The 12,408-nt window shown below is 47.1% G+C and overlaps 3 protein-coding genes across 3 annotated transcripts; 1 reads left to right on the forward strand and 2 right to left on the reverse strand.

Annotated features, from left to right (window-relative positions):
* Positions 1-1,030: 1,030 nt before the first annotated feature.
* CLUP02_04805 (glycosylhydrolase family 18-9) lies at positions 1,031-4,785 on the forward strand (the record flags this gene model as incomplete). The annotated part of the gene is made up of 6 exons (XM_049283815.1): positions 1,031-1,179; positions 1,262-1,421; positions 1,510-1,916; positions 1,975-3,919; positions 3,976-4,557; positions 4,615-4,785. 6 exons carry the CDS (start codon positions 1,031-1,033, stop codon positions 4,783-4,785), a joined length of 3,414 nt encoding a protein of 1,137 aa, XP_049140958.1.
* Positions 4,786-5,111: 326 nt separating this feature from the next.
* CLUP02_04806 (uncharacterized protein) lies at positions 5,112-6,695 on the reverse strand (the record flags this gene model as incomplete). Its single annotated transcript, XM_049283816.1, has 1 exon — positions 5,112-6,695. One exon carries the CDS (start codon positions 6,693-6,695, stop codon positions 5,112-5,114), a length of 1,584 nt encoding a protein of 527 aa, XP_049140959.1.
* A 3,742-nt stretch (positions 6,696-10,437) lies between these two features.
* On the reverse strand, positions 10,438-10,674 carry CLUP02_04807 (uncharacterized protein; the record flags this gene model as incomplete). Its single annotated transcript, XM_049283817.1, has 1 exon — positions 10,438-10,674. The coding sequence occupies one exon, from the start codon at positions 10,672-10,674 to the stop codon at positions 10,438-10,440; it is 237 nt and encodes a 78-aa protein (XP_049140960.1).
* Between the last annotated feature and the right edge of the window lie 1,734 nt (positions 10,675-12,408).

The raw sequence follows: 12,408 nt of genomic DNA on the forward strand, positions 1-12,408 counted from the left end.
GACGAGAAGGCCGAACGGCTCTGAGCTGGATACGACAAGACCAAGGTCAAGTCTTCAGTTCAGATCGCAAGTTTCTAACCATGCCGCTGACGATATGACTGCAGATGATATCAACTGCTCCCTTTCCCCACTCATGTAGTATAATTTTGCGTTGACTAATTCTGTCATCTCTTGCCTCACAAGCTGGGTCAGGCTTCTATCCAATGTCCAAGAAGTTGTAAGTGCCGAGAAGGCTGGACCATCAGTCCCTTGGCGAGCCGCCCTTGGCAAATTGGACTCCTGAAGTCCGCATGGTAAGACAAGAGGCAATTTTGTGCCTGAAAGCGGCAGGTGAGTGTTGAAAATTGAGCTCTCATGATAGAGAGACGATGGTGCCTGCTTGGCGATTCAGCGAGAATGCAAGGAATCGCGTGCAGGATCGTCCCGTGGGACGGCCAGGGCCGCATCGGAAGTGGATGCGGACAGGGATCGGTGATCGGGGACCCGTTACCTTGTGCTTATGCATATTTCTAATTACCATTTTCGTCTCCGCAATTATCGGTCTTATTCCTGATCGAATGGTGAATGCGAGACCGGGTTGATGGTCCTTCGGAACCAAAACACCTTGTAGACTGCAACGTTGTCAGCCCTAGGGCCGCTTTGGGTATCCGAGAGAGACATGTCGGCGGAGTCGACGGCAAGGGACTCTCGGAGCCCACTCCCCATGCGTACATGATCTTCCATTGAGGCAATTTGAACCTGCGTTTCTGCCCCCAAGAGGCAGAGGCAGCAAGACGCGGGGGCCAGGGGCCAGGGACTAGATGTCAGATTGATTCGGGCCTGCGGTTTAATGACTCTTGGCTCTCAACCCCGAGTTTTGCCTATGAGATTTGACATGCGACGAGGTGATGGATCGACTATAGCATCAAAGAGCTTGTTTCGATAGATATCTAAAGTCTGATCGATGCGCAACTCAACCCGCCATACTTTGGTCTAGTAGATTATTCTTTACTGACACTTCTGTCATTGCTTCTAGCTTGGCTCCTTCATTATGGCCAAATTTCTGCTCATTCTCTTTTCTTTTGTTTCTTTCTTGCAGCTGTCTCTTCAGCAAGCCCCTGAATGTAGCGCCACACAGCTATGTCCCATTGGATGCTGTTCCAAGTACGGAGTCTGTGGTACGGGCCCTAATTATTGCGGGTAAGTGGGAGCCCTTTGCTGCTGGTAGAAAGCTTGCAGACGCTTTGTCAACGCAGTAACTGATGTAATTGGCGCTGTCTAGTACGGATTGTGTCAGTACATGCGACTTCAAGGCAGACTGCAACCCAGGATGGGATGACCCGAAATGGAGCAAGGCCGAAACATGCCCTCTCAACGTCTGCTGCAGCAAGTTTGGCTTCTGCGGTACTACAAAGGACTTCTGTGGTGATGAGACTGTCAAGGTGGGTTCACAACTTTTGAACTCATAGACATTGAATGAGTTCTGTCTTCGAACAACGGGCTGATCATTGTCAATTTTGCTGTATCTAGCGGCCATCATGCGCCGTCAACGATACACCTATCACCCGTGTGATCGGCTACTACGAGGCCTGGTCTACGACCAACCGTCCTTGCTACGGTATGCTGCCAGAGGAAATCCCATTCGGATATTACACCGACATCATCTTCTCTTTCGCGACGATTGACCCTAGTACCTTTGAGATCAAGGCTGGCGACTCGCAGACGGCGGATTTCATGCAAAGAATAAGCGCCATCAAACTGATCCAGCCGGATATCAAGATCTGGATCGCCGTCGGCGGGTGGGCTTTCAATGACCCCGGCCCAACGCAGTCCACCTTCAGTGACATGGCTGGCTCGACCGATGGGACCAAGAAGTTCATTGACTCTCTCATCAAGTTGATGAACAAGTATGGGTTTGATGGTATTGACATTGACTGGTAAGTCGCCAAGCCACAGCACTCCAGGATATAATGCTGACCTCTGGGTGTGTGACAGGGAGTATCCAGTTGCCGACGACCGCTTTGGAAAGGGAGCAGACTTCAAGAACTTTGTCACCTTCATGAAGTCCCTGGCCGACAGGATGCACAGCGGTGACCAAAAGAAGTCTGTGTCCCTGACTCTGCCGTCGAGTTTCTGGTACCTACAGCACTTCGATATCAAGAACCTTGAGAAGCATGTCGACTGGTTCAATATCATGAGCTACGATATCCACGGATCCTGGGATATCGACAACAAGTGGACCGGCCCTTACGCCAACTCACATACCAACATGACTGAGATCCAAGACGCGCTCGACCTGCTGTGGCGGAACGACATCAAGCCGGAAAAGGTCACCTTCGGCATGTCCTTCTACAGCCGAAGTTTCACGCTCCAGAACGCCGGGTGTAACACCCCCGGATGCGTTGTTAGCTCCGGAGGCAACGCAGGCGAGTGCTCCGGCACGACTGGCGTGCTGCTGCACCCCGAGATCGCCGACATCGTAAGCAAGAATAGCCTCACGCCCACGCTGCACCGCGAGGCTGCCGTCAAGTCCGTGACGTGGGGCGATCAGTGGACGACGTTCGACGACCTGGCGACGTGGAGGCTCAAGTCCAACATCATCCGCGGGCAGTGCATCCCTGGCGTCATGGTCTGGGCCATGAGCCAGGACGACAAGGACGGAACCAACATCAAGGCCCTGACGTCCGCCGTCGGCCGCAAGGTCATGGACCCGCCCAAGTTCGTGCCGGCCTTGCCCTCCACCGAGCCGCCCAAGGTCGCGGAGCTGTGCCGGTGGTCGGGCTGCTACCAGGACTGCCCGGCCGGCTTCAAGACGGTGCAGCGCAACGGCCACAAGGAGATCATGCTCAACGGCGAGAACTGCCTCGACGGCGGCGTCGACAAGCTCTGCTGCCCCGCCGACCAGCCGATGCCCACCTGCGAGTGGCGCGGGCACAGGAACAGCGGCGTCTGCAAGCCCGGGTGCGAGGACGGCGAGGTCAAGGTCGGCTCGCTGCGCGTCGGCTGCAACTTCTCCCACCAGGCCGCGTGCTGCACCAACGTGGCGGCCACCGCGTCCTACGGGATGTGCAAGTGGGTGGGCGAGGCGCCGACGTGCAACCAGGACTGCCCGTCCGACTACCCGAACAAGATCTTCTCGTCCAGGCTCGCCGCGGGAGGCGAGCAGCCGTGCATATCGGGCACGAAGCACTACTGCTGCCAGGAGCCCAAACCGTCAGACTTTTCAAAGTGCGACTGGGTGAAGAAGGGCAGCCCGCCGCGGTTCAGCCAGGACTTCATCTGCGAGGACAGCTGCCCGGCCGGCCAGATCAAGCTGGCGACCGAGGTGGGCGGCATGAACGCCGAGAACGGCTGCTTTGGCGGCGCGAGGGCGTACTGCTGCGAGCCGCCCAAGCCCATCGTCCCGCGCGGCGACGACGACCCCTTTGGAGGGAAGCAGAATAAGGAGTTCCAGCTTCTTCTCGAGGGGTACATGGAGAACCCGACGTGCCCGGCGACCATCCTGAACCCGTCCGAGGGCAACATGTTCGGCAACACTTTCACCAAGCGCGACCTCAAGCGCGACCTCAAGCGCGAGGCCGCTGAGTACCGGTCTCTTCACGGCAGGGCCACGGACTGCGAAGAGGATCGGTTCACGAGGATGGTCCTGTTCGGCGCTCTGCTGCTCACGGCGTCCCAGTCGATGCTGGAGCCCCTGAGCCTGGTGTACGATGAGATATTTGCCGGGGCGTACGATACGGAGCTGCAGTCTGGTAACATCAGGACGTACTACGCGAATCACGAGGGGATGGACCCGAACGCCCTGATGCGATATGTCTTTATGAACCCCATTGATGCCGGGCCCGGGTTGAGGCGGGCGGCAAGGACGGAGACCACGTTCTGTCAGCTCCTTACGGTGACCAAGCGGGAGGAGAGGGATCTGTCAAGGAAATCCAAGAACGTAAGTGAAGCTTCCTAATCTGATATCCCTCCTCGATTCCATGCTAACATCTACAGCTCTCGACGCTCGCGTCCCGCCATATAACCTGGCTCCAAAACATCGGCGCCGGCCGGCCGGACATGTCCGCGATCCTCGAGGGCATCCTAAACAACGAGCTCAGCCTGCACTACGCGCGCTGGCAGCACGTCAACGCCCAGGGCGGTCCGATGCTCGAGCTGGCCTACTGGATCGGCGACACGCCCGGCGTCCCGACGGGCTCCGAGCTGAACAGGTTCCGGGACAACTCGGAGGGCAACGAGGAGCGCTTCGTCGTGTTCCACTTCCACGTCAACGAGAGGACCAACTGGATCGCGCACGTGGACGGGCGCACGCGCGTCGGGATCCAGTCGGTGCAGGTGTTCCACGGGTACGACACGGACGCGCAGCCCGGGCAGGCGTGGCGCGTGGAGAACACGGCGTCGACGCGGGACGGGTTCGGGTGTCCCGACGAGGAGCTCTGGTACGTCGGGGCCGAGACGGACCTGCCGAGCGACCAGTTGCCGGCCGACCAGACTTTCTTCGAGAGGTTCCAGCGTTGGAGCAGGATGTTGTTTGATGATGGGTACCTCGCCACGCGGGGGCTGAACTTGATCCTGACGGTGAGTTTCTGTTTCCGAATGCCGGGTTTCGATGGTGAGAAGCTGACGTGATGATAGGGTGGCGCCACGGTCAACAACGGGGGGAATCAAGATCTTGATCCCAACAACGCGGGGATGCTACTGCGCGGCGGAATGGCTCACCCGGCATGGGGCGTCATCACGCAAACCGTCAACTTCTTGATTGACGGAAGTCAATACGACTTCACCCCTCGAGACCCCTTTGCGTGAGGGCCGAGAACCATCAGAGTTGGCTTCGAAGACATGGCGAGGAGAAGATGAAAGCTTCAAGAGGCTCAGGAGTTGTTTGACTCTTCTACCTAGGTAATTCACTATAGTACTTATGCATTCTACTTAGCGAGGTAAGCCGTCTGTTGAGGAATGGAGAGCATTTCTTTCTTCCTTAACAAATAAGGTAATGACAGGCAAGAGAGAACTTATTGTATTATATTTCACAACGCTTATATTTGAATCTGGGAGCTGTACCTCGACTATACCAGCCTTGATTTCTTTCCAAGAGGTTCTTAGGCAGACGGATGCCTACCAAGTAGCTAACATCAAGCACTCTCACCGCCAGCCGAGGCTAAGTGCGCCGACAAGACGTTTACAACATCCATCGACTTGCATCTCCTGGCCCATGCCAGCGGCGTAGTGCTATCTGCTTGGCCCAGGTCCTGTGCCGATGGAACAGCCCTCTGAACAAAGTCTCGCATGCGGAAACCCCAGACATCGTGCAGAGTGTTAGAAGTGGTACAAGGGCTCCGAATGACCCTCGACTTGACGTCAACGGGGGAGCCGCTCTCGATGAGTCTTTTTGCGAGGTTCGCTACCTCTGCCCTGAGATCTGGATCTTGCACTGCTGGCCAAGATGCCAAGGCATGAAGAGCGGTCCATCCCTCGTCCGTCACGACGCCAGCGCTGGCGCCATTCTGGAGTAGAAAGTCGCTCGTAAAGCACATATCATGCGCGGTCTTCCCCGCTGTCGGAGATAGGGCGCACAGGAGAGGCGTCCATCCGTTGCTGCTGGCCACGTTGGCGTCCAGGCCGGAGTTCAACAGGAATCCCACCGTGGTTCTCTGCCCCCCTGACGCGGCGTAGTGCAATAACGATTCACCGTGAGAGTTCCGTAGTTGTATGCTCTCCGACTTCGGCGCGCGGCAGTGCGAAAGACAGATTTCCAGCTGCGGGAAAGTTCCCGTCTTCGCGGCGGCGTGGAGCGGTGTCTCCCCAGCTTCGTCTTCGAGGTCAGGAAGCGCGCCGTGCCTAAGAAGAAACTCAAGAGCAGTAGCGTCGGGGAGCTGACGACTGAGTGGACTGAACACGTAGTGAAGAGCGGTCCTTCCGCGAGCGTCTGGTCGATTGGGGTTCGCTCCCTTCTCCAGGAGGCTGCTGAGGCCGCCGATACACTCATGTGAATGTACTGTGGCGTGGATAAGTGGTTGATGGAAACGGGGGTCTTCACCGTCTGGATCTCCGCCTGCGTCGATGAGGCGACCGACCAGCTTTTGCTGACGTGTAGCATCTGCAGTGGTTGGTGCTGGTCTTGTTTCGCGTTCGGGGAGAATCATCCCCTTGCCGACCGCCCTTGCCAGAGCATCTTGGATAACCTCGGGGCCGTATGCGGCGCCGGGATGAGCCAGAAGAAGTGGCACTGTATCATCACACCAGGCTGATGCCGCGTCAAGCAGCGCCCTGCGCATCTCTTGGTCGTCCCAACCGTCCCAGGCGCCGAGGAAGTAGGCAGTAAGATCTGCGTGGTTGTTCCTGGCAGCGATTTGTAAACAGTCGGGTCCAGGTTGGCCTCTCTTTTTTGGAATGAAGCGCCCGTCAGGGCCGACTCGTTCCCAGAATAGACGAGCCATCTCGAGTCTGCCATGCTGCGAGGCGGCCAGGAGTGGTGTGAAGCCGGGATCCTGTTTGTCTCGCGTATTGGGGTCCACGCCAGCATCTATCATCATCTGAACAGCGGCATCGTCTGCTTGAAAGATAGCCCAGTGTAGGGCCCAACCGATATCATTGTCGCGGTCGATGTCGGCGCTCCAGGATTCCAGGATATGTGTCAAGTATTGTTTGTCTCCTGTCTTATTTCCGTGTCCCAAATATGGTTCCACGGTTACGTAGTAGTTTTCTGGAGTAGACATGGTGTTTGTGAAATTGACGTAAGGAAGCCAAAAGGAACAAAACTGGCCGGAGGGTTACGTTTAAATAGCTTGACTTGGGCAGCTTAAGGTCCCTTGGGAAGAGAAAGTTGCAGACGCAGTCGCACCCCACTTCGGCTTACTGCCTAATGTAGAAGCGGGTCGTGTCCCACGCTTGGCAACTAAGTACCCTATCTCGAAATATCTTTATATCGAATTATGTCCATCTCGATGGGAAGCAGTCAGCATATTTGTGTCATAGCAAGCTTCAAAAAAGGAGATTGATTCAAGTGCTAAATACTTAAGTACTATGTTATTTTATCAAAATTATAGTCTTGTACAGATGACTCACAAAGAATTCACTTTCTTCGATGAAAAGATGTTTACTTAAAATTATATCCACCTCGAGTTGAATGAAATATATCTCTCGGGGAAAATCGATATAGTATTTCAAAGATGAGCACCAGGCTCTTTCCTGCCAGTAATACGAGTAGCCTGTTCCCAATCGGGGCGTTGATCATTGCCACTACTTACTTTTACCTCGGCAGATACTGGTAGCAGCTCAAATTTTGTTGCGTAATGTACGTTATACCCATTTAATGCTCAGGACTCAGCTGACATCTCTCAGCTGGCCGCATATTTGCTCTCGTCCACTACTTCCGTAACAAGCATCTGCCCAGACAAATGAGCAGACGGGGCATTCAGAGGACGGGGGTCCGGTCCGAGGAAGAACTATCTATATATTAGTATCCCTATTATAGGGTAGTTAGTTCGAACCGTAGTTAACGAAGAGATTAATTAAACTATCTAGATATCTACGTAGGTATAAAAAGGAGGTTCTAACTATAAGTTAGGCTAGCTACGATAATTATAAATAGGGCCCCTAATTAGCCCCTGCGTAGTCGGCTATATGCCGCAATTAAATTAGACTTCTAATCCGATACTAACTTTCTCTTTTTTTTATCGATTTAACTACTACAGTTAGAGGTATAATTCGACCTCGGGCCCGTTTACTAAGTCGTCTCCTTTTCCCCCTTTTTTTTATTCTTTTTATATAACCTATCCCTCTATTTATATAATAACTTTTCCGCTACTTACGAATTACTCTAATCCCTTATTTAGTACTACTTTTATAAAAGCGTTTACGAAGTTATCTTTACTATTAATCTAACGGATCTCAAGTATCTCGCGCCTTTCGTACGATTACCTAAGGGCTATAATATCGATTATAAGCCTCTTTTCTTTCGTCGTTCCTAATTTAACAAGGCATTCGTATAGCGAGTAAGAATCGGTATAGATAACTATTAAAATGGGTAAAAAGCTAATTCGATCGGTAATCTTCTTTAGCGTCGTTAAAATTACGTAAGAGAGGTTAACGCCGTTAATTATACTATAGACCTCTAACGCTAGTATACTTCTTATTACCCGCTTATTTTTAGTTAATGAGTAGTAGATTATATTACCGTATATAGTAAATTCGCTCTCGCCTATACTCTCGTTAGCTAGGATAATAATATACCCTAATTACGAAGTAAGGTCGTTATTATTCGTAAATAACCTATTAACGAAGACGTAGAGCTTACTAGTCGTAAGGTCGATCGGGTAGTAGACGAGACCTCGATCGAGATTCGTTTATTATTACTTAAGCCGCTTATTAAGTACCTCGACGTCTCGTTCGGTTAGATCTATAGCTTACGCTACCCTAGCGTAATTAAAAGTTATTTTAAGCTAATAAATACTTATAATATATACCCCTCGCGTAAGCTTAGCCTTATACCGCTTTTTAATATTAATTACGTTCGGGTCGACGAGGTTAATCTTCTCGCCCTACCCCTTTTACTAAAAAACGACGGTTTCCTTTTTAATTATAAGAATCCTACCGTTAAATACTAGGGGGGTGTTTATTATAAAGACCTCTTTTAGCTTTACTATAAAGCCCGCTTTTTAAAGCTCCTTATTTTCTTTCTTTATAAAGTTAATATTAAATAGGCCTAATATATCGTCGGTCTACATTCCGACAATCTTAAATTAGTTACTTTTATACTCTGCGATTAGTAAGTACGGGTCGTACGTAGAGGTAATTATTAATAGTTAATTAATATAAAAATCGTAATAGGTAGCTTACTAATAGGTGCCCGATTCTACGAGCCTATATAGTAGCTTAAGCACTTTAATAATCGTGCCTTCTAGGTACTTACTAGCTATTTCTTTCGGTAAATGGGCCAGGATTTTCCTTGTGAGCCCTGTGGCCGATTAGGTATATGCCTAGGTAATATTACGGCTCTAAATCTCGTATCCCTTCTTTTATAGCGATACTATTAGTACTATTATTAATTGTTAGTTATAGCGCTATATAGTAGGCGATTATATAAGTAGCGTCGCTTTTTTAACGTCGCCGTACCCCTAAATTACGTATCTAGACTTCTCGTACGGTTAGGGTATTCTTTTTTTTTTAATTTTACGAACTATTTGCGATTTAAATATGCAGAGGTTTATATATTTTTCTAAATTATAGAGGATAAATCGATAGACCCCTCGATCGCGCAGAGTGTCTATTTCGATAAGATCTAATCCCTTATACGGCTTTTTAATAATTATAATTATACTTTCTTTGCGTAGTTTAACTACTAGCTCGAAATCGGCTTTCTTTTTTACTATATAAAAGGTATTAATTACCTCGTCGCTAGTAATAAATTGCCGCGTTAGTGCTTACCGTCGTAATCTCCCGCGACGTATTAGTACCCTTTTAATAATTTCCTCTTCCTCGTCGTTTATTAGTACTATTATAACGATTTCGTTAAGGATAATTTCCTATGCTTCTACTGCGGGTTATATAGCTTCCCCTAGCTCTTTTTCTTTTTATAAGCTAGAAATCACCTCGATAGGATCTATATAATATAGTCTAACTACTATAATTAATACTTTAAGTAGCTAGTCGCGATCTCTTATAACTATATAAGAACGCTCGTTAACGGAAATTAATTTATATAGCCTAGCCTATTATTAAGTAATTTCGCACTATACTCGTATATCCGAATTTAGGGGTATATTTAAATTAACCCCTATATCGGGCCTATTGTGCATAGTAATTACCTTATTAACTTACCTTTTTACGCTTACCTTGCGTAGTGCCTATATTACTTTTTTAACTACTTAAGCTCGCTAGCTTATATTTAGCGACGGTAGCGAGGCTAAGGTCGTTTTTAAATATACTCTAAATACTAAAAGCGTCGGTATAAGCCCGTTAGGCCTTATAATATCGTTATAGTATTTAAGTACTGTCTAGAGGCATTCGTCGTCGTCGGAATCGGGATTTTCCTTTTTAATAATTTTAAACGCTCTTTTTAACTACTAGTGCGCCCTTTCTACCTTTCTAATACTATAGTACGCTTCGACGGGCACGACTTTTAACTATATACCGTAGGCCGTCGATTATATATAGGACCGGTCGACTATTTAAATAGAAAATATCGACGACGATCTCTTAATTAAAGTTGAGCTTATTACGCAATTTGAATTTAAATCTGCGTGGGCTCTGCGCATTTATTTAGTATTAGTAATATACTTTCGTTAACTACTCTAGCGCCCCTATTTCGATATTATTATTACCTAAATACTTTAAGAGGTTATATAGCCTCGTAACTAACGGGTAGCTAAATCTCTAGTATAGTTATTTAAGCTTACTTTTTATTAGGTAATTAATCGACTTCGTGTCGTTAGTAAGCCTTATAAACGCGTACCCCTATTATCGTTCGACTATTTCGAAGTACTTATGGCTAGAGATTTTGTTCCTCGTATTATCGAATATAATACCTAGTCGATCTATATTTTTTAAATATAGGAGAAATAGGGTATTAACGGGTAGGATATAAAAAGTTATCGTTCCGAAGTACGTTTTTACTTCTACCGTACTTAGGGCGACGATTTCCTTACCTAGGCCGAAGCTAATCCTCGTAATACCCGCTATTAACGTATTAAGCATTACTAACGCGATTTTCTATAGCGCCTAGAATTACCCTTTTCTTTTTATTAACTATTATAATACCCTAGTATCTAGGATAATCCTATAGAAATTATCTAAGCCGTACTTTTCGTTCGCGTAGAATACTTATACGAGCTTAGTATTTAAGTAATCTAAGTAATATAAAAAGGACCCTTCTAACTACCCTTAGAATTACTTAGTACCTTATCTCTTTTTTTTAGATATTAAAAGAGTAGAATTTTGCGCTATTAGATTCGTCCTTTTACCTACCTCCGTATCCGTCGTTTAAAGGACCTTCCCTTACTATTTATAAATAAAAGCCTACTTATTAAGGGCTTCTACTACTTTTTATTTATTTAGCCTCGTATATCCTCCCGAGGCTAACGGGGTAAAGAAAGAGTAGTTAATATCGTCGACTTTATTATAATTTAATTCGTTAGTATAGGGGGTAAGATCTTCTTTATTTTCCGAATCTTTTATAGGGTGCGGGTGCTTTAGGCTACTAAATTAGCTATTTTCGCTAGGTTCCGTGCCCCCGGATCTGCCCTTATATATAACGAGGAATTAGTTAAATCGATAAGGGCTAGTTTTACTATCTGCTACCCTCGATTTTCTATATTGTTCGTACGATTTAGCACGCTCTTTTTCGGAGTAGTTACTTAACTAATATTTATCCTTTTTATAAATAAAATACTGCTTTTTCCGTTACCCTGCTCGCGAGTTAAATCTCTACCTATTTAACGAATTTAGGATTCCTTACTAGCGATTGCCGTACCTAGCTTCTTTTCTTTTTTTATTATACGTTCGGTTAACCTAATACTATTAGTAAGGGCCGTCGTATATTTAGAAATAGGTTTAGCGCGGCATTCTCGTTTTAATATTAAAGCTAGATCTTAGCCTCGAGCAGAGCGTTTCGTAGTCTTCGGGTACTTAGTATAGAGTTATTTTTGCCTTTAGAACGCGCTAGACTACGGTATAAAGATATCCGACTTTTTGCTCGTTAGTCCCCTTATTTAGTTAGGTTTTCGCTAGCTTATTAATTCGATCAATAAGCTTTTTGAGGATTTTTACTTACGATTTGCCCTTTATTATCCTAGCTATAAATACGAAAAAAATCGCTCGTAGCTTAGATAGGAGCTCTAGGTTCTTATTATAGGTCTCGAAGCGGCTTCGGATTGCGTTAATTATACTAAGAAAGTCGTTTCGATTAAGATTACGTACCGCTTTATAGTAGTAATTAGAGGCTTTGCTTACGAGTACGATATTAACTACCGAATAGTACTAGTGTTCCCTAATTCTAACTTTTTTATAGTAATTATAAAATATCGTTAGGGTTTTTTATAAAACCTTATACTTCCCCCTAGAGTATAATTTCTCTTTTGGGAAGATCTTTTTGAGGTCTGTAAACTACTTCGTATTTATTATTAGATTTTTAGTATTTATATACGATCCCTACGTCGCTACGTACTATTAGTGACTTCGGGTAGTCTACTTCCTTTTTTACTAGCTAATTAGTACTAAATTTCGTATTAGTAGCGGCGACGAGCTATAGATCGAAATAGGCGGAATTATTAATTATCGTACTTTTAGTACTATATTTTGCCTCTATATATCCTTTTGCGACGATAGATTACTATTAGTAATTATAAGAAGGAAATCTAGGTCGTTTACCCTTTTTTTAAATTCGTTAAAGCGATTATACGCCCTATCGACTTATACCTAGGTTTATATTAC

The sequence above is a fragment of the Colletotrichum lupini genome, chromosome 3, assembly GCF_023278565.1.
Source record: "Colletotrichum lupini chromosome 3, complete sequence".
In the NCBI taxonomy this organism is placed as follows: domain Eukaryota; kingdom Fungi; phylum Ascomycota; class Sordariomycetes; order Glomerellales; family Glomerellaceae; genus Colletotrichum; species Colletotrichum lupini.